Genomic DNA, 27,065 nt, shown 5'->3' with positions numbered 1-27,065 from the left:
GTTTTTTTGAAAACCAGGAAGTTTTTAACAGCATGATATACTAATCAGGCCTGTTACTACAATATACTAATACTGTGTCTAAGTGTGTCTGGGGACTATTAACCCTCACCACAGTTATAAATTTTGTTAAAGTTCAAAAATTGTTTCTTTATGGAATTGCAGGCATTTAATTTCTTTTATAATTATGCAGTTATTCAATAAGCCGAATATCAAAAAATTCTACCCCTTCTCTAATAGAGAAAGCACAAATAGTGAGTCATCCAAAATTTTTTTTATATTCAAAGTAACGAGTAAAATGGGAACAATATTTACAGGCGTATTTCAGCAACGCCTAGCTTCCCCAGTAAAGAATAACTTTGTTCTCGATTTCTGGGTCATGTGCCTTTGTGGTCTTGTAATATTCATGGATTGTTTGAAAACAAGATTTTTATGATGTTGAAACATATAAGAATTCATGTTGCTCTGTAAAAACTGAAACAGCCACAGAAATAAGTTTAATCTATTTTTAAAAACAATAACTGGAACAACAAAACAAATTGCAATATGCAGAATTTACAAAAATAATATTAGGATTAAAATATTTAATTAAGACGATTGAATCGGCGACTCCACTGTATAGACTGTCAGCTCATAACTGCAACAGTGATGCACACAAAATTGAGTACTGTAACTATATCTTTCAAAAAATGATTACCGTATTTATTGCTTATATTTTATTGTATGTTTTAACTCTCTACCTTGACTGCAAATGTGATTAATATTTAAAAAACTATGTATTAATTACACTTCGTTTGAGGTACTGTTAATGGAAGAGCCAATGTAACACTTCTGGTCAATGTGAGCATGATTTTTTTATTTTCGCTTATGACGTTTGCTTTTCTTCGGCATTCAATGATTTGACGTAAAACTAAAACACACGCTTTAACCTTTGGCATCCTGTCCTTGTTATGGTGTTTTGAAAGCAATAAATTTCCATTCCCTTTATATGCAGAAAACATGTGTAATGTAAATATTAATAATTTACTGAGTATTTATAAAAGTGGTAACAGCCAACTTGTTAATATATTCACCTAGCCTCAGAACTGTAGCTCTCTGCCTAAGAAAATTCAGACAGATAAAGCAGAGATCTAGCTCAAAATTGACAAAAATCTTGAAAAAAAGCCTTGGTGTATCCTTAAACCTTAGTAATAGACCTTCATTAAAATGGGTGACATGTGAAAATGAGCATGATCATGCACCTGTCCGAGATATTGATGGAATTAGCGCATAACTATGAAGGGAAAAGGTACTTACTGATTTCACATAAAATATGATACCTAAAATAAAAGAAGTGAAAATCTCATCTGGTTTGACACATTTTTTAGCTTGACTGTAATAGTTTCTACAAGCATTGGCATTTGACTGTCGATTTTCAGCATACAAAAAATGATGTCACAATCCCATTTGTTTACAAACAGCCCTGATTTTCCTGAAAGTGACAGAGTTAGGGTGATGAAGGAGTTAGGGGGTTTGGCGGTATTCATCTGATCTGTATCAAGAGGAAAAGTGAACGATTATACATTTATAGAAGTCTAAGAATACTATATGTGCATAAACATGATAAATGGAATTCTAGATTATTAAGTAAAAAATTAATTTGTTGTAGGCTGGAGACAAGCTTCCTGCTGTGGATTTGTTTGAAAAGGACCCTGGTGGGAAGGTGAACTCTGGAGAATTATTTGGGAAGGGAAAACACATCATTTTTGCTGTACCAGGGGCTTTCACACCAGGATGTTCAAAGGTTTGCTGAGCTTCACACTTACTCATACAGAATGCTAAGTATTATCTTTAAATTCGGTGAATCATGAGTCCATGCACATACTTAATGTAATATACTTAAAATTGAGCATGCGCATTTTCACAATATTTAATGATAGCTAGTCTTCATCTGTATTTCCCATATTGTCAATTTATCACTGTTGAGCATTTCTTATCAATTAAAATAGAGGCAAAATTTTCTACATGATATAGCATGATCATGAAGATAAAAAATTTCAATGAAGGTATAGTACCGGTACCTTTAGATGGGCAGTACATATTGTTAGATTACAATGGCGTGATCTCGTCTAAGGAAATCAGTCCATGGGTATCTGACCATATAGCTGTAACTACCAATAAGATATTCATGTGTGACACCCTCAACTCTATATAGGCACTTTTAGTTTTTAATATATAACCCATATTTCTGCTTCACATATTGGTTTGAAATGTTAACATTATTTCTTCTCCATGTTTTAGACTCACTTGCCAGGTTACGTTCAGCAGTGTGATGCCTTGAAATCCAAGGGAGTAGATAGCATTGCCTGCATCTCTGTCAACGACCCATTTGTCATGGACGCCTGGGGCGAGGCACAGGGAGCCAATGGAAAGGTTTATAACTGGACCTACCTTTATTTTCTCACATATAAACCATCGTGGTAATTTTTAAAACTTTTTGAATGCTGTTAAAACGTCTTGAGGTTTAAGGTTTTTATTTACAGATCAAAATGTTGGCAGACACTTGTGGAGAGTTCACAAAGGTAAAGAAGCACAGCTTTATCAGTTGTTGAATTTTACAGATTCCAAGTTTCTTTAAAAAAAAAAGCATTGACTCAAACTTGAAGTTCAAATTGAAAAAATGATATCACATGATGTAGATCATTTTATACCTCATCCAGCATATACTGTACATGTATTTGAAATACCGTAGACATACTTTTTTCCATGGGGTCATGATTCCGCGGAACGTGGAAAATTTGTGACCGCGTACATAGCGTAAACTAATACCACTCGGAAAAAACTACTTCTACAGTATGTGCTGTGATATAAGCATGATATTAAGGTACAAGATGATTCAAATTATCAGATACCATTTTGGAGGATAACAAAACTAATGAAATATTTCAAAATTTAATACATGCTCTGACTTTTTCTACAGTACATGTATAGTAAATTTGAATAAATTTTTAACATCTACAATTCTTTCTTACTAAACAATCCAGTTATTTACTGCACATACTAAAATGTTTAGCAAATTATATGAAGGTCTGTCAACAGTGGAATGCTATAAATATGTTAATTATATGTATGTCTGTTGGCAGAATAAAACCAAATGTAGAATGTAATGAGTTTTAGAAGTTGAATATTTCTTATTTAATTTTGCTTTCCTGGGTATCCTTCATAGACCATTACTTTGTAGTTTGTACACAAGATTATCTTGCTTAGCAGATGACAAGTACCTGATATTAATTTTAACATAAAAAGGTCAAAGAACATTTGGTTAAGAAATAAGGTATCATTTTTTGAGTTTTATTGGGATGTAAAATGGGTTGGTCACGTGATCAAATCCCATTAAGCCCGAAGGGCTTTATGGAAGATTTGATCATGTACCAACCCGTTTTACATCCCAATAAAACTCAAAAAATGATACTCGGGCTTTATGGGATTTGATCACGTGACCAACCCGTTTTACATCCCAATAAAACTAAAAAAATGATACCTTATTACTTATATTTACATTTGTGACTTATTCATACTTTAAATTTGCCTGATTGTGACTTTTAACATGTGAAATGCATTATTTTTCAAACCCAGCGGCATGCATATAATCCACTGAAAGCGCGTCGACCCTTTATGACGTCACTGAGAAATTACGTCGAACGTTTATCCATATGCACATCTATGACCTCTTGACCCCATACCTGTATTTATACACTTATAAATACGCTTGCTTTCAGTAGTGTTATATGAAGGAAAACATTTGCAAATGTAAATATTTTTCTATAAATTGCCAACTAATATTGTAAGAACCAAGATACTCATCAAATTTAATACACACAACTGTCATTTTCTGCAAACCACAAATATATTAAAGAGGTATGTTCACTAACTCCATAAAATGGCCCTGTCAATATACCAATTAACTGACCAGATCCTAACGTTCCATTTCGAACATCAACATAAAGTAGAGACTTAGTGCTTTCATTTCCTGTAAAAAATTTTCCTCTAGGTGTCCAAGTTTGGAAACTCAGGCGTTGTGAAACTGCAATTTTTGAAGAAAATGGGTGAAATTGAGCATCTTCAACTGTCGATAAAAATATGAGCCCACCCCACGATCCAAAAAATTTTTCATGGATTAGATTCTTCTGAAACAGTTCTTTCATAATATAATTGAACATTTTAGATCAGAGGTTGGAGGCTATGCAAAATATTCACATACAGATTAAATTTTTGGTCACTTTTAAAGAAATTTTCAAGATTTGAGGAAAATGACGAAATTCATGACGTCATTATACATGGACAAGAGAAAAATTATGTCATTTTTATTTGATATGAAGTCACCAAGGGTCCAAGTGAAATTTAACATATTTTAAACTAAAACTGAGTAGTTCGGATTTTTCAGAAATTCACAGGGCCAAAAGTTGCACAAGGTGAACTTTGTTCTTTTTCAACATGAATACATGTATTCTGAGAACCTATGAATTTTCTTGTAGGCTGTTGACATGGAAATTGATCTAGCAGCTGTCCTTGGAAACAAGCGTTCAAAGAGGTAAATAGAACTGACCAAAGACTAGAATCTTGATGCTCAGTTTAATATTTTTTATTGAAATGGTTAATTAATAGTTTCTTATGGCTATGCAGAAAGCAGTCCATACATTTCATGTACTATACTAAAACAGTGGACATACGCATACTTTTTTGTGGGAAATTAATTTACACTTGACAAAGTAAACCATGCTTAAGGACCCTCTCTACACATTGAAAAAATATATTCTATAAAGGTGTTAATTAATATTAAGCTTTTTAGGTCTTTCCACCTTTCTGTGGAAAGACCTATTGATTTGCTTATGTTTATTATTAGGTCTTTCCACCTTTCTGTGGAAAGACCTATTGAAATTGTTCTGTTTATTATTATTATTATTTTTATTTTTTTTATTATTTTTCTGCCGCATGTTTTTTTGTTTGAAGATATATCGAAAAGATTTATAGTCCATAAGAATGTACTCTGTAAAAGATTATTGCAGTTCACCCTGCGTAAATGAGCCTTGACCCCTTTCGAAGTTATTGCCCCTTTCGCAAGAAATTTTTGTTATCGCTACTTCTCCGAAACCATAAACCGCAGAGATTCCAAACCTTTATTAATGTTTACGACTGACTTAGTAGACTCTCCAATCAAACATTGCGAAAGGATTCGTAAACTCCTATAATGAATTATTGCCCCTGAATGTTTGCAATGTTTACAAATATCAAGAATTTTTTTAAAACGACAAGGCGTAGAGACATGGGACCAACTGCAAAAGATTCATTGACCTTTGACCTTAAAATGGAGGTCAAGGTCAAAGGTCAAGGTCATTCATAATATGTAAAATTACGCATTTTTTATAGCTTTTTTGTTCTTAACCATATTCTAAACATCTTTGCAACTTTAGTATGTACTCTTAAAACCATTTTAGAGATTCCATGCGTGTCCCCTAAAATTGAAACCTCTGAAAGTTAGTGCCCCTTTCAGTGTAAACCCTTGTTATCGCTACTCCTCCGAAACCATAAACCGTAGAGGTACAAAACCTTCAACAATGTCTGCGACTAATTTAGAACACTTCTCATTCCATTAGTGCGAAAGATTTCCTAAACCATTTTAAGTAGTTACTCCCCCTGCAAGGTTAGGATGTTTACGAAGAACTAAAAACTTCTTAACGACAAGTCATAAAGACATGGGCCCAACTGCATGAGATCTTTTGACCTTTGACCTTGAAGATTAGGTCAAGGTCAAAGGTCAAGGTCATTAAAAAACTAGAGAAATTGTCGATTTAAGCTTAAAATCCAAATGACCTTGACCTTTGACCTTGATATTTGACCTCGACCTCTGACCCCTTACTCAAAAAGTAATAAAGAAATATTCATTACCTTTATCTACATTCAGCTTCAAGTGTTAATCTCAAGTTTATCTCTCTCTTTTCTTTTTTTTTTTTTTTTGATGACCTTGACCTTTGACCTTGATAAATGACCTTGACCTTTGACCTCTTATTGACCCAAAGGTCTCAATCAAGCTTAAGGTCGTTGAGGTATTTGCAACTCTTACTCTAACAAATGCTTATATCCCCCCCCTTTTCTTAAAACAAAAAAAAAACCAACAGCAGCATAGAAAAAATGTGTACAAGTCAAAAGTCACGATATATCGACATAAGATTTGGAGTAAAAGCAAGAAGAGACCTTAAAGAAAGTGTCCTGAGAGTTTTAAGGTGAGTCTCTAAAATATAATGAAATTCTAGTGAAAATCGGCAAAATCTGCATTTTTTTTCTGTCTGAAATTTAGTTATTGCTGAGCATAAAAATTAATTAAAGCCCGTATTGGCTATTTCTGCAATTGTTGTTAATATCATTCGATTCTCCTGCTCTATTACGACATTTTAATGCCAAGTATTCTTGCGTTCTTTAATGTATGGAATTTATTTCAATTTTATTTGGATTTAATATGAATGAAATGAATCTTGATTTCATCTGAAATTTGATTTTTTTTTCCCCCTAGAATAACACAATCCCAAGAAATAGCGACTTTCAGCATAGTAAAAAGAAATGCACGTTTATTCCCTGTGTTTCCCATCTAGAATTACATGTTTGGAAATTTATTTATGCTACTTACATTGAATTTCATGTCTATTTCGGTCAGGAATGTTAAAACCCGAACCCGATTCTCTGTTTTCCTTTTCCATAATTACAAACTGCCTTGCATCTCTTGCTATGTTTCTCACATACTCTTAAATAATTTATCGCCATCCATTTAAAACATTAAACAACTCAAATCGGATATTTTCAAATATCTCTTTAATACAGGTATAATGCACATATGATGAAGGTACACATGGGACTTTTCGCAACGTTTTCACTTACGCTTCCGTCTTGATGCGCAGTTCAAATGCATGTTATTCATATTAATAGCTATATCATAATTTTAATCAGACCTTACCCCTTACATCTTAACTCGAAAACAATCTCATTCAAGCTCATATATACACATAGGAGCGTGTTACAATGTTTTTTATGTGCTCTCTTTGCGTGATCAATGAATTGCTGCTTATCCCCGAGTCGACTACAATCTAGGAAGTCTGTTTACGGTAAAATTATACCAACTGCGAGCCCGATCTAAAATCCTAGTAGAGAAATGAGAATTTTGCTGTTTTATTTATTTTCTTGCTTTTTTCCTATTTTTTTCAGCCCAAATGATATTGAAACACTTAAAAAGGTGGAAAGACGTCTCATTGTTCTCTGAACAATTAGTTTACTAGTTAGGTCTTTCCAGCTTTCTCTGGAAAGACCTATTGATTTCCTTCTGTTTTTTTTTTTCTTTTTTATTATTTTTCCGCCGTGTGATTTTGAGTTTCAAGATTTATCGAAAAGATTTGTAGTCGACAAGAATGTACTCCGTAAAAGATTTTAGCAGTTGACCCTGCGTATATGAGCTTTGACCCCTTTCGGAGTTACGACCCCTCTCGCAATAAAAGCTTGTTATCGCTACTCCTCCGAAACCATAAACCGCAGAGATTCCAGACCTTTACTAATGTTTACGACTGATTTAGTAGACTCTCCAATCAAACATTGCGAAAGGATTCGTAAACTCCTATATTGAATTATTGCCCCTGAATGTTTGCAACATTTACGAATATCAAGATCTTTTCTTAAACGACAAGGCGTAGAGACATGGGACCAACTGCAAAAGATTTCTTGACCTTTGACCTTAAAATATAGGTCAAGGTCAAAGGTCAAGGTCATTCAAAATATGTAAAATTAAGCATTTTTTATAGCTCTTTTGTTCTTAACCAAATTCTAAACATCTTTGTAATTTTAGTATGTACTCATAAAACCATTTCAGAGATTCCATGCTTGTCCCCTAAGACTGAACCCTCTAAAAGTTAGTGCCCCTTTCAGTGTAAACCCTTGTTATCGCTACTCCTCCGAAACCGTAAACCGTAGAGGTACAAAACCTTCAACAATGTCTGCGACTAATTTAGTACACTTCTCATTCTATTAGTGCAAAAGAATTCGTAAACCGTTTTAAGTAGTTATTGCCCCTGCAAGTTTATGATGTTTACGAAGAACTAAAAACTTCTTAACGACAAGTCGTAAAGACATGGGCCCAACTGTATGAGATCTTTTGACCTTTGACCTTGAAGATTAGGTCAAGGTCATTGGGAAGTATCAAAATTGCTTATTTATGGGTTTTTGTTAAAATGGCCTTGATCTTTGACCTTGATATTTGACCTTTGACCTTTGACCTTGACTATTTCCCAAAAGTTAAAAAGGTATATTCATTGCCTTTACCTAGATTCAGCTTCACGTGTAAAACTCAAGTTTGTAAGTGTGTGTTTTTTTTTTTTTTAGACGACCTTGACCTTTGACCTTGATAAATAACCTTGACCTTTGACCCCATTGACCCAAAGGTCACAATCAAGCAAAAGGTCTTGGAGGTATTTACAACTCTCTCTTAAACAAATGCTTATATCCCCCCCCCCATCCTTTCTCAAAAAAATGAAAAATCAATAGCGACGTAGATAAATTTTGTACATCTTAAAGGAGATCACAGATCGACATGAAATTCAGATTAAAATCTAGAAGACACCTCAAAGAAAGTGTCCGTAGAGTTTAACGCTAAGTCTCTTAAGTATTATGAAATTCTATTCAATATCGGCGAAAACTATATATTTTTTTCTGTCTGAAATTTAAGTGCTGATGAGCATAAAAATGAATTAAAGTTTGATTTGGCAATTTCTCAAGTTTTTGTTAATAGCACTCGATTCTCCTGCTCTAATACGACATCTTAATACCAAGTATCCTTACTTTCTTTAAAATGTGGAATTTATTTCAATTTTATTTAGATTTAATATTAATCGGATCAATCTTGAAAATAGCGATTTTTCCTATCAAATAAATTTCCACGCTCTCGGTGACACCGTTTTCTTCATGAAATGCATGTTTCAAGTTTAATTTATGCTCATAACTATTAATTCAATCCAAATAGAGATGATTATTTAATCTAACCTATGAGTTCACCATATCTGTCAAAACAAACGCGCCTATATTTTCACAAATTGTAAACACAGTGCCGACACGGAAGTTCGAATGTATCATAAGCTCTGTATGATTAACTCAATTTATTCAAACTATAAACAAACTCAAATGATTTTTTTTATAGGAAATCTCCATTTTCATTATCCACCAATCGTTTTTCTCAGAACTATTCATTATTCCTCTCTATGTTCCATCACAAACAAATAAATACACGTGTTTCTGTACTATTTAAAACTGCACGCGTCTCTATTTTTATTTAAATCCACGTGTTTTCATTTCTTCTTTTTTCTACACTGTCAGTTTACGGAAAACAATTTCATCGGAGCCTGTAGCGTAGTGCATAGAGCGCTCGCCTTGTAATCTGAGGGTCCGCAGTTCGAATGCTGCTGGCAGCACTTTTTAATTTTTTTTTTTTTTTTTTTTTTTTTTTTGGCGTTTTTCTTCTTTTTTTCAACCCAAATGACACGGAAACACTTAAAAAGCTGGAAAGACCTCTTATTGTTCTGTGAACAATAAGTCTCCTAGTTATTCTTATTTTTCTTCCGCTGATTTTTTGTTTCGACATTTATCGAAAAGACTTTTTGTTCATCGTAAAGGTCATTAAAAGTTAGGAACAAATTTGACCCAACGCGTATGAACTATGACTGCTTTCGAAGTTATTGCCCCTTTCGCAAGAAATGCTTGTTATCGCTACTCCTCCAAAACCGTAAACCATAAAGGTATGAAACCTTCACTAAAGTCTTCGACTAATTGAGAGGACTCTGGAATCTATTCATTGCGAAAGTATTTGGTGACCCCTTCAATGAGTTATTGCCCCTGAAACTTTTTTAATTTTAGAAATAATTAAAAATTTTCAAAACAAGAAGTGATAGAGACATGGGACCAACTGCATAAGATTTATTAACCTTTGATCATGAAATTCATGCAAAGGTCAAAGGTCAAGGCCATTCCAAATTTGAGAAATTAAGCTCTTTTTATATCTTTTTTGTCTTTTAACATATACAAACTGTCTTAGCATCATTAATATGTACTCTTAAAACTATTTTAAAGATTTAATTCGTATTCCTTAAGATTGACCCTATTAAAAGTTATCGCCCTTTGTACAAAAAACCTTGTTATCGCTACACCTTCGAAACTGTAAACCGTAGAAATATGAAACCTTCACTAAAGTCTTCGACTAATTGAGAGGACTCTGGAATCTATTCATTGCAAAAGTATTTGGTGACCCCTTCAATGAGTTATTGCCCCTGAAACTTTCTAAATTTTAGAAATAATTAAACATTTTCAAAACAAGAAGTGATAGAGACATGGGACCAACTGCATAAGATTCATTGACCTTCGATCATAAAATTAATGCAAAGATCAAAGGTCAAGGTCATTCGAAATTTGAGAAATTATGTTTTTCTTATATCTCTTTTGTCTTTAAACATATACTTAATATCTTTGCATCATTAATAAGTACTCTTAAAACTATTTTAAATATTTCATTTTTGTTCCCTAAGATTAACCCTTTTAAAAGTTATTGCCCCTTGTGCAAAAAACCTTGTAATTGCTACTCCTCTGAAACTGTAGACCGTAGAGACACCAAACCTTCACTAATGTCTTTAGGATCTTAAGGCATAACTACACTGTATAAGTGCAAATGGATCTGATGACCTCTTATATGAGTTATTGCCCTTAAACGTCATTGTACTTATGATTAAACCTTATAACTTAAAAACTATAAGTCATAGAAGCATGGGGTCAATTGCATTGTGACCCTTGACCTTTGTCCTTGAGCATTTTCTCAAGGTCAAAGGTCAAGGTCATTTCATTTTTTTATTTTCATTTTTTTCTATCCTTTAAGACAATTTTGGTTTCTTATTCATGGAATCTAATTTTAAGGAGTCAGATATAAAACAAAATTGAAATTCAAAGAAGGTGGAAAGACCTCTTATTGTTCTGTGAACAATAAGTCTCCTAGTTAAATTAATTTTCACTGTATGGTATGTGGCATTTACTCCCAGGAAAAATAATCAAACACAATGCAGTATCTGTGAATAGAAATCACTGTTGTTTACTTCCATAGAGAAAGTTCATATTGGCCTTTTAAAATGTTAAGAATACTGGAATACAAATTGTGTAATACTGTGAATTTCTATTTTTTAGAATTTAGATCTAAGGGCAGATCACTCTTACTGCAAAAAATACCATAGAATATCAGAAGTCTTTAGTGTGCAGTGTAGATATATTAGGGTTCTAATAATGAGGTGCCAGGGACAAAAAAATTTTGATTCATTATATAAATGTTTTCATTTTATCCCTGTGCAGTGTAGAGAGGGTTCTAATAATGAGGTGCCAGGGACAAACAAAATTGATTCACTATATAAATGTTTTTCATTTATCCCTTTATATTTTCAGTACATTTTAATACCATGGGTTATTATGATAATCATTTCGCTACAAGAAAGGTTTTAATAATATACAGTCAGTCCAAGAAATCTGTGTAATTTTCAACCTGAATTGTAAAAAGAGATTTTGATTCCACTGAATTACAACTCCATGAAAGTATATTTACAGTATGAAAATGTCATATTTAATTTTTTTCCCTTTATTTTCTAGGTACTCTATGGTAGTGAAAGATGGCGTTGTGGAGTCTGTAAATGTTGAACCAGATGGAACTGGTTTGACCTGCAGTCTGGCAGAGAAGATTCAGGTGTAGAAGAATAGTCACCGATAAACATGTATCTATAATCAGATAGAAGGTTGTAATTGTCAAGTCTTTATTAGAAACACAGCATGAAATTTTAATGGTTCAAGTTTTATTGTTAAATTCTGTGTGGTTTTTCAGTGTTGATATATCAGCAAATATACATGTTGTTCTCTCAAACTCAAAAAAATACTCTGAGAAATACATTTAGTGCTTTAAAGAACATTTCATTGTGCTGATTTTCTAACACATGGTAAAACGATATAAAGATTTAGATCTTTTTTTTAGTGAGGTACATGTACCTGTATACATCTCATTATGTAAAAATAATATACTCCATTTTTTTGCTAAGATCTTTTAGTCTTGTTGAAGGTGCTTTGGTAAAAGATTTTGATGTTGTCCTAATTGTTGTTTTAATTTACCGGTACTAATTATTATGTACATGTATATGCTTTCCAAGATGCATAAATTTCATGCAAAATTTTATTATGCATTTCAGCATTATAATTTTAATTTTTTTTAAAATTGCATTTATGTTAGCCAAACTTATAAAGTATAATTTTCTGAAGCATTAAGAATATTAAACATTCTATGCAGCATTTTTTTCCACCAGTTTATTTACAAAGTAATATGTTTGATGTATTTTTACATTGATACATGGACATGCTTGGAGTATTGTGTGCAAAAATAAAATAGAAGAAAAGAGAAGGAATTGCATTCTTTACATAATTTTTTACAGATTTTAAAACACATCTTTAGATGAAAACATGGGCAGAGTGAAAAAATGAGTTATTTGTGTGGTAGTGTGAGATTTAATATGTCACCCTACTAGCTTGGACTAGTGCGTTAATCCTCTAGCTCCATTGAGAACTGGACTGGTATGTCAGAGGCCCCAAGTTCAACCCCAAACAGATGCACATAAATGTCTGTTATGACTATAATGTCATTAGGGGAGGAAACCCTATGTGGTTGACATATAAGTTGTTTTTAGGCTTACATTTAACTTACTATTTACATTTCCAATGTCTTTGTGATATTTGTGGGGCAGTGTGGTAGGGAAATGTCTGACTACACTGAGCAAGAGCCTTTGAATGGTGTTAACTTTTATATATACGGTAAAGCAGGCATACTTTAAGTATTTTGGATACTAATTGCCTTATAGAATCAGCAAACTTAGTCCATTGATGTGTCTTGGGTCCTCAGAGCATGTAGACTGCAAAGTAGATCACCATGACCTTATTTTTAAACATTTATGATATGTTTAAATGTGGCTTTATTTAAATAGTAAATATAGCTATATTTGAAAGTCAATTAAAATGTTTTCAGTTAGTAAATATGGCTATATTTGAATAGTGCATCAACTGAAAAGTAGATCACCATGGGATTCATGTATATTTTGAATGCTATGATGATTATACTAATTAGCTTACAGGATGCATCTTGGGTCCTCATGATGTGTCAACTGAAAATGTCACCATGACCTCTTTTTAGCTCACCTGAGCCAAATTTGGCTCCATCGAAATTTGCCATCGTTGTTGTAAACTTTTTGCATTTTTATCTTCTTCTCAAGAACCACTGGGCCATTTTCAACCAAACTTGCCACAAAGTATACTTGGGTTAAGGGGATTCAAGTTTATTCAAATTAAGGGCCACATCTTTTTCAAAGGGGAGATAACTATGAGTTGGTGAAAATTTTAAAAATCTTCTGGAGAACCAATGGGCCAGGAAAGATGAAACTCATGTTGAAGGATCCTCATGTAGTGACTAGATTCAAGTTTGTTCAAATCATGATCCCGGGGGTAGGGTGGGGCCACAGTAGGGTATCAAAGTTTAATGTAGGAATACATACAAATTAAAAAAAAAATTCTTCTCAAGAACCACGGGGCCAGGAAAGATGAAACTCATATGGAAGTAACCTCATGTAGTGTAGTTCAAGTTTGTTCAAATCATGACCCCTGGGGGTAGGGAGGGGCCACAATGGGGTATCAAAGATTAACATAAGAATAATACATAGGAAATTAAAAAAAAAATCCCTATGAACCACTGGGCTAGAAAAGATGAAACTCATGAAGAAGCATGGGGGAAGGGTGGGGCCACAATAGGGTATCAAAGTTTAACATAGCAAGGGTGGGGCTATTATGGGTGATTAAGTAGGAATACATAGGAAAAATCTCTAAGAATCTTTTTCTCAATAACAGCAAACTTTAGACCGTCATAGATATATGGAAGCATCCTTGTGTAGTGTAGATTCAAGTTTGTTCAAATCATGAACTAGGGGTAGAGGTGGGCCACAATGGGTACTCAAGGTTTCATTTAGGAAAAATTGTTTAAATTTACCACAAGAACAATTGTTTAAATTTTCCACAAGAACAACAAAGCTGTGATTGATAATGAATATAAAAGCATCAAAAAAGGTAATGAACATTTAAATTTGTTCAAATCATGACCAATCAGAAGAATAGAGGAGCCATTAAAGTGGATCATTACAAAGGAAAATAAAGGCTATATCAATAAATATTTTCATCTGATAAACAGCAAAGCCATTACGTGTCTTATTCAATCAAAGGCATCCAAAGGAAGTGTAGATTTAAGTTTGTTCAAATACCACCCCCCTTCCACTTTTATATTTGAACTTTTCAATACTGAACTGATATTTGCTTTTACTTTAATAGCCAGTTTCTCAGGTGAGCGATGTGGCCCCTGGGCCTCTTACTTGTTTTGTTTAATGTCCCTGTCAAGAATATTCACTCATATGGAGACATCATCACTTGCTGGTGGAGAGCTGCAAATTTTGACCTATGCTTGGCATGCGGCCCATTCAGCAGTGAGGGATCTAAATTTTCATGCCAGTACCTACTGCGACAAGGGACCTCGGTTTATACAGTCTTATCCAAGGGACCTTTTTCCACGTCCCACAGTAGGATTCAAACCTGCGTTGTAAGGATCGGATCAACTCCTTACCTACATGTAGAAGTAGACACTCTTACCATGGCGCCACACAGGCAACACTTTCTTAATATGAAGGATATTTAGAGGCTTCAGTTAGAATTGATAAATTGTATACTAGTAATTATATGAAGAATGATTCAAGGCCTCTGAGACTCTTGTTTCTATTAACCATACAAAATGCTTTAAATTAAAGAATTCTAGCACAAATTTAGCTGCAGATCTGTTACAGTAGCTCTCTGAAAAAAAAAAATATATAGATACATGTAGACTGGAGAGCTACAGTGCCACCCATTGAAAAAACTATATTTATTGCACACAAAAATGTGTGCTCCGTTCTCGATTTATTTCTCCATGTTTTTAAAACTGTAATCTCAAAATAATACTAACCATGTGTTCCTAACATATCTTTCACTGTTTCCACAACCAAACATTCCTCATAATTGTTGTTAATACCGGTAGTCCTCATGACCCTGATATTATAATCATCGAACATTTTGCTTATTTATACTGCCACTTTGGTTTCAAAGATAATTTGGTCCAATATGCTTTGTTCAGATGTCAACTATGAGTGTACAGTATTGAGGATAAAGGAATTTTTTGAAATCTTTCATTTTTTGCAATTGAGGTAAGAATTTGGAAGAATTAATCAAGAACCGAGCGCACTTTTTTGTGCGCAATAAATATACAGTTTTTTCAATGGGTGGCACTGTAGCTCTCCGGTCTATCAATATATTTTTTAGGAGAGCTACAGATCTGCAGCTAGCACAGATCATCTACATGTATGTTACCTTATTATAGATAAAAATATTTGAAATGCATATATCTCAGAAATACATGTATGGAGTGACCATAACAAATCCTGAACAGTTTTTATATCCTCTTTAATAAAATACATGGTAAAAAAGGGAGTTACTGTTAAGATTTAAGAAAATATAATATATCAAATATTATATACATGTATCAAATATTATATCAAGACAATATATGTAAAATAACATGTTTTAATCACTAAAGATACACTGACAGAAAAGAAAAAAATACACAAACATATATTCTTGACAACATATTTCCATAATTCAAAATCTTTTGAAATTTCTTGGTTAGCTTTCTTGAAATTATCTAAAATACTCTTTATGACTTCAACATAAATCAATACTATTGATACTTTTATTTCAATCTGAATTTTTCAACATATGGTAATTAGTTGCTTTACAGCATTATTTGAATTTCAATGACTTGTTTTCCTCAATAAATGAAAAGTGGCATTCATGTTTTTGCAAATTCAATTTTTGCAATTTTTTCAAAACAGGTAAGCTGCTTGATCACAAATCAAGAAAAATACATACCAGTACTGTAAATCACATATTTCACAGTACACAACATGTAAATGGTTTACTTGAACATGTATATGAAAATGCATGTATTCATTTCATATTATGCAAAACCACATATTTGTCTAGTATCTTGAATTAAATTAAAGACATAATTTCAGAATCAAACAGATACATTTTTACTGTCTTTCCACTGATTTTCCACAACATTTCACATTAAGCAGTAAATGTATGAGATGTTATACATTTTTAACATCTGAATCCTAGAAATTAAATTTTGGACTTGTGAACATATTTCTTTCCCAACAATAGTAAGGCTCACTTCCCAATGAAATCATGAGAACATAAATTAAAGAATGTAACAATTTTGGAGGATATGGACAAATGATTCGGGCTTTGGGAATGAGGACCATATACTTAATAATTCACAATCTTTTTGTGAAATTCAAAATGTTCAAAAGTTTACGACTCACTCAGAAAGAAAATTGACATCCGATTTTAAGGGTGTTCTTTAGGAGATAAATACAAACATTTACTTATTAATAAATATGCTTTAAAACAAAACAAAATAAGTGTTTATTTAAAATCATCTTCCAGCTCACCTAATCCAAGATTATTAAAACAATGATCAATGTTCTGTGCAATAACAAAGTGCATTGGAACGCTCATAACAAAAATAAAATAAAAGCTATATTCCTTCCATCTCAAACAATTCATTTGGTCAAAAAAGCACCTCAAAACTAAACAATATTAAGACATTTCATACTGACGAACTGAACACATTGGACGGATATCAGTTAACAACAGCTGCTATTGGATAACCAGAATATTTGAGATATGCAGCATATATAAAACATTCAGTAGTAAAATATTTCACTACTGTATACAGATCTGTAATAATTTCTCACAACCAATACAGTACTTGACTTGTATTTTAGAATTGGAACTTTGCAATAAAGCATGCTTGCATTATAACATGAGACTCGGCATTATGCATGGTACATGTAACAATTTATGTTCATCCTCAAAGAATCCTGTTTGGAAGTTTATAAAACTGGAATAATCACAGACAAACAAAGTGAAGACAAAGCCTGTATAACCACTAGTTTATCATTTAGAGTGGTCAAGGGACTAACAAAACAGAAATGTTAGTGTGAGGATTATATTTCGGATTTGGCTGACATACATGTATATGGAATGTTAATAGACATAGTGTATATTTTTTAAAATGATAAATAAAACTATTAAAATACAGAAAGTTTCAATAAATACATGTATTTGTAAAATACAGGATGAAAATAATTAATAGTAATTATTTCAGAAAACTTCTTGTTAATGATTAAGGCACACTTATAAAAAAAAAAAGTCATTTTTGCTGACATAGTCCTTTTTTACTACCTCCAGGAAACTGATATATAGGAAATATTGTTGGTAAGTTTTTAATAATTTAGATTGATTTTTTTTCTCTCGAAAATTAAGTCAAGAGTATTTTATTACATGTTATTGATTTCCTTAAGCTCTATTCAAACATTAGCACAGGTCAATACAGGAGGCAAGTTATATAAGACAAGACACTGATTAGGAGGCCTATAATCAATCTGCATGGTGTCTACAAGCCTCATATGTACTGATTCATAACAAAATTATTTACATATTAAAGCATAACTTCCTGTGTTTACTAAAACACTATTCATAATGTCTAACTTCAGTTCACAATTTTAATGTTCCTTTTTAAAAGTCAAGATACTTCCAGTATATGACTTCTGTCCATTATGTGTTAAAAATAATTTTCAAATGGAGATACAATGGTTTCACTGTTAACAGCTTGATGTTTTTCCTTTTGTAATCTGCTGGTTTCTGGTATCTGTTAGAAAGGAAATCCCAAAAGTGATATCAGGCATTTCAAACAAAAGATGTTTGTGAAACACTTATGCCTCCACCCCCAGTCCCTTGGACATATCGTATATCTGTTTTTTTTCCCGTGTTAGAAATTTTGTGAATATGGGGTAGATTAATAGTACAGTTTTTATTTTGCGCAAGTTATTTTTATGATTGAAGATTTTTTTGCTTAAAATGGTATTGTCACATTATAGCTGACATTATTTCTGTGTGTTTTATATTTTGTGACTTAAAAATGGTCACAAAAAATGCAAAAAACAGATCACCGCGAAAAAAAACAGATATGGTACATGCAAAGAAAATGAATGGAAACTGCAAATAAATGAAAGTTTTCCTAAGCCCAAGGGACATAACTCTGTCAAAAATGCTCGATTGTACCCAAAATAAAATATACCTGATATTCTTATGATAAAGCTGTATATCATTGGAATTTTTCTAAGTCAAAGGGGCATCACTCTGTCAAACATTATTTGATCATACTTTAATCTGCATGCTAAATTTCATTTTTATGTGTGCAACCTTTGCAAAGAAAATGAATGGAAACTGTTGCGGGACAGACAGACAGACAAAAGCAATGCAACATGCTTTCCCTTCTTCCAAGGGGGACATTATAAACATGAAAAGCTACTTATTACATGCAAAATGACTGAATTTCAACATATCAAACTGTAATGCTTTTAACAAAAAAGATATATAAAAAAGACATGGTATTATAAAGCTAACACAATACTTTTTTGAGTGTTGTACATTAATTACTTACAGTTCTAATGCTACTGGTCCCTCTTTGACTTCATCCCTCTCCATGAAGGCCCAACACTTTGTGCTGATCATGTTTTTCTTTGGTTTAAAATGCTTGAACTCAAAAAATATTGAAAACCCTATAAAAAAGGAACAAGACAAATTTGATTATATAAGTATCAACATAATCAATAAAAAAAACTTTTTGTTTAAAAAAATTACATGTACCGGGTAATACTGCTGACTCAATTCAAGTTCAACTCGTGAGAAAGTAGAGGTTGCTAAAATTGAATATCCCTAACAATTCCTGTAAGCATTAAATTTCTAGGTACTGTACATGTATCCTTATATAGTTAAATTTAAACCCTTGTTAAAATTATATATGGATTTTTCTGGACAATTCACTAAATTAGGACTCACTAAGAAATAAGTACACTTTAATGTTCAAAAACTTTGAATCTCACTAAAATGAGAAAACTCATTAAAAAGTTTCTTTTGAATTTTGGTACCAATTTTTGCATTAAAAGAGAATATAAAGAAATAAGGAAAAAGAAAATGATACCCAAAATATCATAAATAAAAACCTCAACCTCTAAGAATGGAGCTAAACTTTTCAAAATTCATCCATACCCTGGTACTTAAAATTACACCTAAGCATTGTGTGTTGAAAACATTTTTAAATACCTGTACTAATATACATGTACCATGAACATGATGAAATTATAAAAATAAGATACTAGTAACTCCTCACCTCAATGAATGTTACCTATAACAAGGCAAATGACTTGTATCAATATGATATTTGAGATGCCTAAATCTGAAAGCTAGATTTTCAAAATAAATATGGGGAAATGGTCATTCTTATTTTTGTATAAATTTGGGTTTTAACCAGGATGAATCTGGAAGATAAGCAGCCCCCTGGCACAGTCTTACAGGAGCTAGTTGAAATGACTTGGAAAATCTATGATTTAGATTTTGAAAATAGGAAAACAAGGATTTCTAAAATTTCACATTTCTAATATAGATAAACTACATTTTATCAAAAGCATTTTCAGTTTAATAGGAAAATTTACTCATGAAAATGTTAATGGCAACATTTGTGCCAAAAATTGCAGAAACAACTGAGGCAGGTATTTTTTGGAACAGACTGTTAAAAAACAATGAACATGAACAATTGCCCTGCACTGTGGATCCTCTTGAGGTCTGGGGCTGCTGATTTTTAAATTTAGAATGTCTATCTCTACACTTACCATTGGGGAGACTCTCTATAGACTTCTGAATGTGCACCTCTTCATTAAACACAATACACTTGCTCTCTTTCTTGGTGGCTACTGGTGTATCCTGGGCAGCTGTAAGCTCTGTCCCTGTTGCATCTGCAAATCATCATCATAAACATGTGCATATAAACAGTGCTCTAAGTGTATATACATGTATATTTTAAAAAACATACACAAAACTTGACCAAACTCAAATCCAAATGGCTCTACAAGGATAATCTTTCATCACGTAGAAATGACACATATTTAATTTGTGTCATATCACTTGCTGTATATAGATACTATGGATTAACATGTGCTTTATATCTAGTGCTTTGTGTATGTAGCAGACCTCTCACTGACACAGTTATATAAGGTTCTATGTACTGAGTGGCATCTTTTTTAAATCCAATTATTTCTATTTTTACCGTCAGTACTCTCATACCACTGTATGCTAGAGGTCTGGGCAGCAAGCTTCCTTTTGCTAAGATAAACAAACCAATCGAATTCTTATTAGATTTAATATGTAAATGTATATATAGAAGCATTCATGTAAACATGCGTTTGTTCTTAACATGTACAAGGATCTCTATGGCACACGATTTATGTGGTATGATTTCAACAGATATACCGGTAATCCAAAAATTAAGAGTTTTGATCTAAAGCTAATATTCTGTATCCTTATGTTTCTTTTCCCTTCACAACGAAACCAACTGAGCTGATATGGAACGTTTAAAGACTTTTTCGTGGTTTATAAAATTTCCCTTATTGATATGTAAAAAAAGATTTTATAAAAACTCTGATTTATACCAGTTGAACAATATGAAATAACCCAAAATTGTGATTTCTTCATTTCTTTTAAAATCTATATATAAGTTAACTTTTTTTACTGTATACAGGGTTATTATTCGCCATGCTTTATTTTCGCCCTTTCACACTTGTCAACGATTTCAAAAATGCACCATCTTAAATTTGACATAAACATAATATTCCCGTCTGTCAGAAATTTTACTCCTATTCTTCATTAATTCATTCGATCATTTTTATTGAAAGTTTCTTGTAATCATAATTTAGCTAAAACGGAGTAGAAGTATCTGTTTTTATTTTTTTATACATGAAGTTTTTAAAATTCAAAGGAAAACTTTTTCTTGAACAATTCATAGAATCATATTCACATTTCAATAAAATTAAAAATGCTTATTTTGTGTTATATCGCTTGCTGTTTATAGATACTATGGATTTAAAGACTTTAATCCAGTGCTTTGAGTCAATAAAGCCCTACCTCTCACTGACACAGTTATATAAGGTTCTATGTACTGAGTGGCATCTTTTAGTCCAATTCTCTCTATTTTTACCTCTAGATACCACTGTATGCTAGAGGTCTGGGAGTCAATAAAGCCTTTTGCCTCTAGATCACTTATTAGATTTAATATGAAATGCATATAAAGCATTCATGTAAACATGCATAAACTTCGCAAATTGTAATTCTGGGAGTTAACAATAAAGCCCTACCTCTTGCATCACTGTACTTATGTGGTATGATTTATAAAGCCCTATAATCCAAAAATCACTGTAGTTTTGTCTGGGAGTCATTAAAGCCTTTGCTAGATCACTGTACTTTTCTTAAAAGATTTTTTCTTTAAAAATTTCCCTACCTCTATATCCCTGTACATAGTCTGGGAGTCATAAAGCCCTACCTCTAGATCCCTGTAATATCTGGGAAATAAAGCCCTAAATTTGGATTTCTGTACATAGTAAAACATGGGAGTCTATATAAAGCCCTACTTCTAGATCACTGTACTTAGTCTGTTTTAGTTTTCACACTTGTAAAGCCCTACCTCTAAATCCCCAATACTTAGTTCTGTTTAGAAATTATAAGCCCTACCTCTTGATCACTGTACTTAGTCTGGGAGTCAAAAAAGCCCTACCTCTAGATCACTGTTTTTAGTCTGGGAAAATATAAAGCCCTACCTCTGATCAATGTACTTAAAAATGCTTTTGAGTCAATAAAGCCCTAGTCTAGAAAAGACTTGTGCATAGTCCTGGAGTCAATAAAGCCCTACCTCTAGATCCCTGTACTTAGTCTGGGAGTCAATAAAGCCCTACCTCTAGATCCCTGTACTTAGTCTGAGAGTCAATAAAGCCCTATCTCTAGATCACTGTACTTAGCCTGGGAGTCAATAAAGCCCTACCTCTAGATCACTGTACTTAGTCTGGGAGTCAATAAAGCCCTACCTCTAGATCCCTGTACTTAGTCTGGGAATTTATAAAGCCCTACCTCTAGATCACTGTACTTAGTCTGGGAGTCATAAAGCCCTACCTCTAGATCACTGTACTTAGTCTGGGAGTCAATAAAGCCCTACCTCTAGATCACTGTACTTAGTCTGGGAGTCAATAAAGCCCTACCTCTAGATCACTGTACTTAGTCTGGGAGTCATAAAGCCCTACCTCTAGATCACTGTACTTAGTCTGGGAGTCAATAAAGCCCTACCTCTAGATCCCTGTACTTATTCTGGGAGTCAATAAAGCCCTACCTCTAGATCACTGTACTTAGTCTGGGAGTCAATAAAGCCCTACCTCTAGATCCCTGTACTTAGTCTGGGAGTCAATAAAGCCCTACCTCTAGATCCCTGTACTTAGTCTGGGAGTCAATAAAGCCCTACCTCTAGATCACTGTACTTAGTCTGGGAATTTATAAAGCCCTACCTCTAGATCACTGTACTTAGTCTGGGAGTCAATAAAGCCCTACCTCTAGATCCCTGTACTTAGTCTGGGAGTCAATAAAGCCCTACCTCTAGATCCCTGTACTTAGTCTGGGAGTCAATAAAGCCCTACCTCTAGATCACTGTACTTAGTCCGGGAGTCAATAAAGTCCTACCTCTGGATCCCTGTTTATCATCGTCCACTTCATCACTTTCTTGAACTCTGAAATAAATACAAAAATCATTTACATCATTTATCATTTTTAATTGCAACAACAAAGTCACACCCTAAAATAATCTAAGATGTACTGTGAACAAAGTCACAAAATGATATCCCAATCACATTAAAAAAAAAAAAAATAATTGTCAGTTCAATTTTAAATGCGACTTTGAACCTTGCCTAAAATACCTTTGTTAGAACAAAAATGACACCTCTTCTGGTTATAAGTTATCTTTAAGTTAAATGTGGACATCAAATGTTTCTCCATAAAAAATCTAGACCTGCCATGAACTTTACACATTTTATACCTTCAATTTGTCAGAATGACCTTTGGTAAAAATCATGAAAAACTTTCAGGTCATAACAATTTTCATACTAAGAATGTGCTTCTGAAGATTTTCCATTACAAAGTTATAGCCTGGACAAGAATTCCATAATCTTGTCCTTGAACTTGTTGGAATGACATTCAATCAAGAACAAGACACACTCTGTGCTAAGTAAGAGCTTCCAATGATTCAGTTTTCTGTATTAATTAAAGAGATATAATTCCGCTGTTTTGGCTTTTTCAATCTCTGTACATAGTGTGAGATTCCAAAGGTTTTCTATTAGAGACGGCCCAGAATTTTGGAAAATTTTTTTCTGACAGTGACTTAAACTTGCTGGAATGATTTTGGGTCAAGTTCATTTCACTCCCCTGGGTTATTGGATATCCATAAACATACCAAGTATGAGCTTCCAATAATACTGCATTACAAAGTTAGAGCGCAGACAAGATTGCATGGACAAAAAAATGATTTCTTTATACTGAATAAAATGCCGCACCACAGCATGATACGCCCATCAAAAAAATACAATTTTCTTGAACAGTTTAGCCATGCAAGAAAATCACATCAACCTTGATTCTAAGATTTCCAAGATTTTTCCATTCCTTCAAATATTTATCCATTCCCTGTGATGAAGGCATTAATTATAATAAATATTACATCATTAATAAATTTCTATGCTGGTTGTGTTAGACCTTGTCTAATGCCCATCATACTAAACAATATCAAATTAGTCTTAACACCTTAATCTATACCAAATTAATTTTGAAAAGAAAAGGCTGGCCATCAAATGACATATGCTATAAACTAGGGATGTCAACGAATATTCGAATATTCGAATATTCATTCGATGAGTTGATATTCGAATATAAATTTATAATTCGAATATTCGTTTTTAAGTATACAAGCATTAAAGAGAGAAAAAACTGGAAAGTTTTATTAGAAATTGAATCAAGTTTGTAGAAAGAAAAAAAACACTCCTTTTGGATTACCTTAAAGGTGTGAAGTGTGTATCTAAGAGTAATTTATTTATTTGTTTACTTAATTAGTGGTATAATAGTGTCCAGTACTAACAATCAGCTTTTATTATTGTAAGGACCCAGTTTTACAGTAAACACACAGACTTCTTATTTATCTAAATATCATTAAAAATCATTATCAGGAAATTATAATTTGCAAAAAGTAATTGCTTTTAATATTTCACCGTTAGATAATTGTTCTGCTTGGTATAAATTTGTAGGAGTTATCAGTGTAGACTTTAGTAAGACGATCAATTAATCTGGAACATACTAAAGAATCTTTTGAATTTTCAAAAAAACAATCATTACATTTTGGATGTATACTATTCAATGATTTTAAAAAAATACATAATTGTAGTGCATATTTTGAACTCTACATGAGTTTTTATTCCAAAATAATGGCAAAAACCTATACTGTTTGACAGGAGAGTGAAGATATATATTTAATAATGCAAGATGTATTTATTTTATCGAATATTCGAATATATTCGAATACTCCTATCGAATATTCGAATATCAATTATTGACAATTTTGACATCCCTACTATAAACTGACCAGCACTTCTTCTGTCTAACCCCCAAAGGATACAGATAAGACTGCTTGATCCGAGTGATTGAGACAGCTGGCCTTCCTACATTGAACTCATTAATTAATCTTTAACTGGATGCTTGTCTACTCATTACTACCAAGAGATGAATGGGTCTGCACTATCTACCATAATTTTTTTTTTAAACATATAAAATACACAAAAATTTTTTGTCCGACAGGTTTTAATATGTAATTCATATGGACATGCTGATTCCACCCCCACCCCCAAAAAATTAGTTTTTAAATTAAAAATATTATATAAAATCAGATTAGTCTATTATGCAATATCAAATTAGTTTTAATTACTTTTCATCAAATTTTAAAACTTAGGCTAGCCAACAAGAGCTATTTTTAATCCAACAGGCTTACCCATCTGCCCAATACCCAAGGGATATAGATAACACCAATGTTCTATCAGTTAGATCCTCACACTCAAAACTCATTAATTTCTCTCTAATTTGACATGCAATTTTCTGTTATCAAAATTCTTTTTGACCAGTGCTTGATAATTACACTCAAGGGAGAGGTAGGATTTCTCTAACATACATTATATTTGTTATAGATTGCTGTCAAGTATATGCTTAAAAAAATAAGTACATGTACAGTGGACCCTCATTTATCCGGACGCTTTGGTTCCCAGTCAATTTGTCCGGATATGTGAAGCATCCGGATATCTGAATCACCAGTTAAACAAGACAGAATAACATTTTAAAATTTCGTTCCGATGAAAAATCGTCCGGATACTGAAGCATCCGGATATCTGGCGTCCGGATATCTGAAGGTCCACTGTATCTTCTTGATTTAACACTTTTTTAATAAGGACAGTGCAATACTCTTACATAATTTGGGATGTGAAAATGAATAGTAATAAGACACATTTTTTTTTAAATTTCACTTAAATTAAAGGTCACAGTGACCTTGAAAAAGGTCGCGACACACCTTCTACCAAAGATGCATAAACTGGTCAAGTTTGATGATTGTAAGTCTTATAGTTTTCTAGTTATGGGCCGGAAAGGATTTTTCCATATTTGGCTATAACTTCTTAATAAAAGGTAAGAGCGACCTACTTTTTGTGCACAACACACCTTCTACCCAAGATGCATCAGATGACAAAGTTTAATAATCATAGGACTAATAGTATTAAAGTTATGAGCCGGAAACGAAAAAGCTAACAGACAGACGGACAGACGGACGGACACGAAGCCTATAACATAATACGTCCCGTCTTAAGACGGGCGTATAAAAATCACATATTTTCATAGGGTCAAAATGTGTGTGGTTTGAAGAAAAACTATGGGCTCATAGGGATTTGATTTGATGAAGAATTGCTTAGTAGAATGGTTGTGTTTGGAGTGTTTACCTGTTCTGTGAGCTGGGAATGGTTGTGTTTGGAAGTGTTTACCTGTTCTGTGAGCTAGAAATGGTTATGTTTGGAGTGTTTACCTGTTCTGTGAGCTGAGAATGGTTGTGTTAGGAGTGTTTACTTGTGTTTATTTGTTCTTTGAGCTGGGAATGGTTGTGTTTGGAGTGTTTACCTGTTCTGTGAGCTGGGAATGGTTGTGTTTGGAGTGTATACCTGTTCTGTGAGCTGGGAATGGTTGTGTATGGAGTGTTTACCTGTTCTCTGAGCTAGAAATTGTTATGTTTGGAGTGTTTACCTGTTCTGTGAGCTAGAAATGGTTGTGTTTGGAGTGTTTACCTGTTTTGTGAGCTGGGAATGGTTGTGTTTGGAGTGTTTACCTGTTCTGTGATCAGGGAATGGTTGTGTTTGGAGTGTATACCTGTTTGGGTGGGAATGGTTGTGTATGGAGTGTTTACCTGTTCTCTGAGCTAGAAATTGTTATGTTTGGATGTTTACCCGTTTTGTGAGCTAGAATGGTTGTGTTTGGGGTGTTTACCCGTGTTTATTTGTTGTTTAGTGGGGGAAAGGTTGTGTTTGGAGTGTTTACCTGTTCTGTGAGCTGGGAATGGTTGTGTTTGGAGTGTTTACCGTTCTGTGGGGAAAGGGAAAAGGTTATGAATGGAGTGTTTACCCGTTCTGTGAGCTGGGTGGTTGTGTTTAGTGTTTTCCCATTCTGTAAGCTGGGAATGGTTGTGTTTGGAGTGCTTACCTGTTCTTTGAGCAGGGAATGGTTGTGTTTGGAGTGTTCGCCTGTTTTTTGAGCTGGGAATGGTTGTGTTTGGGGTGTTAACCTGTTTTGTGAGCTAAAAATGGTTGTGTTTGGAGTGTTTACCTGTTCTGTGAGCTGGGAATGGTTGTGTCTGGAGT

At 33.2% G+C, this 27,065-nt stretch overlaps 2 protein-coding genes across 2 annotated transcripts; one reads left to right on the top strand and one right to left on the bottom strand.

Moving 5' to 3' along the window:
* The first annotated feature begins 1,623 nt into the window (after nt 1-1,623).
* On the top strand, nt 1,624-12,478 carry LOC134270840 (peroxiredoxin-5, mitochondrial-like). Its single transcript, XM_062753086.1, has 5 exons — nt 1,624-1,780; nt 2,278-2,409; nt 2,520-2,558; nt 4,512-4,567; nt 11,683-12,478. Exons 2-5 carry the CDS (start codon nt 2,371-2,373, stop codon nt 11,780-11,782), a joined length of 234 nt encoding a protein of 77 aa, XP_062609070.1. The 5' UTR covers nt 1,624-1,780; nt 2,278-2,370; the 3' UTR covers nt 11,783-12,478.
* A 5,217-nt stretch (nt 12,479-17,695) lies between these two features.
* Nucleotides 17,696-26,989, bottom strand: LOC134270839 (axin interactor, dorsalization-associated protein-like; the record flags this gene model as incomplete). Its single annotated transcript, XM_062753085.1, has 8 exons — nt 17,696-17,914; nt 18,710-18,827; nt 19,938-20,060; nt 20,296-20,427; nt 22,822-22,868; nt 26,157-26,192; nt 26,496-26,626; nt 26,746-26,989. Coding segments are annotated over 8 exons (925 nt in total), but the record flags the coding sequence as incomplete, so codon positions are not given.
* Nucleotides 26,990-27,065: the final 76 nt, after the last annotated feature.

The sequence above is a fragment of the Saccostrea cucullata genome, unplaced genomic scaffold (genome assembly GCF_032062105.1).
Source record: "Saccostrea cucullata isolate Sc308-1 unplaced genomic scaffold, CSIRO_AGI_Scuc_v1 ctg8321, whole genome shotgun sequence".
Lineage (NCBI taxonomy): Eukaryota > Metazoa > Mollusca > Bivalvia > Ostreida > Ostreidae > Saccostrea > Saccostrea cuccullata.
Note: the sequence above shows the minus strand (reverse complement) of the source record. Positions and strands in the feature narration are given on the sequence as shown.

Bases quoted from the DNA above. Each gene is read 5' to 3' on its own strand.
- LOC134270840 (XM_062753086.1), top strand. From the start codon at position 2,371: ATGGACGCCTGGGGCGAGGCACAGGGAGCCAATGGAAAG. The intron at 2,559-4,511 runs GTAAAGAAGCAC...ATTTTCTTGTAG, and splicing joins CTTGTGGAGAGTTCACAAAG to GCTGTTGACATGGAAATTGA. The intron at 4,568-11,682 runs GTAAATAGAACT...TTTATTTTCTAG, and splicing joins GGAAACAAGCGTTCAAAGAG to GTACTCTATGGTAGTGAAAG.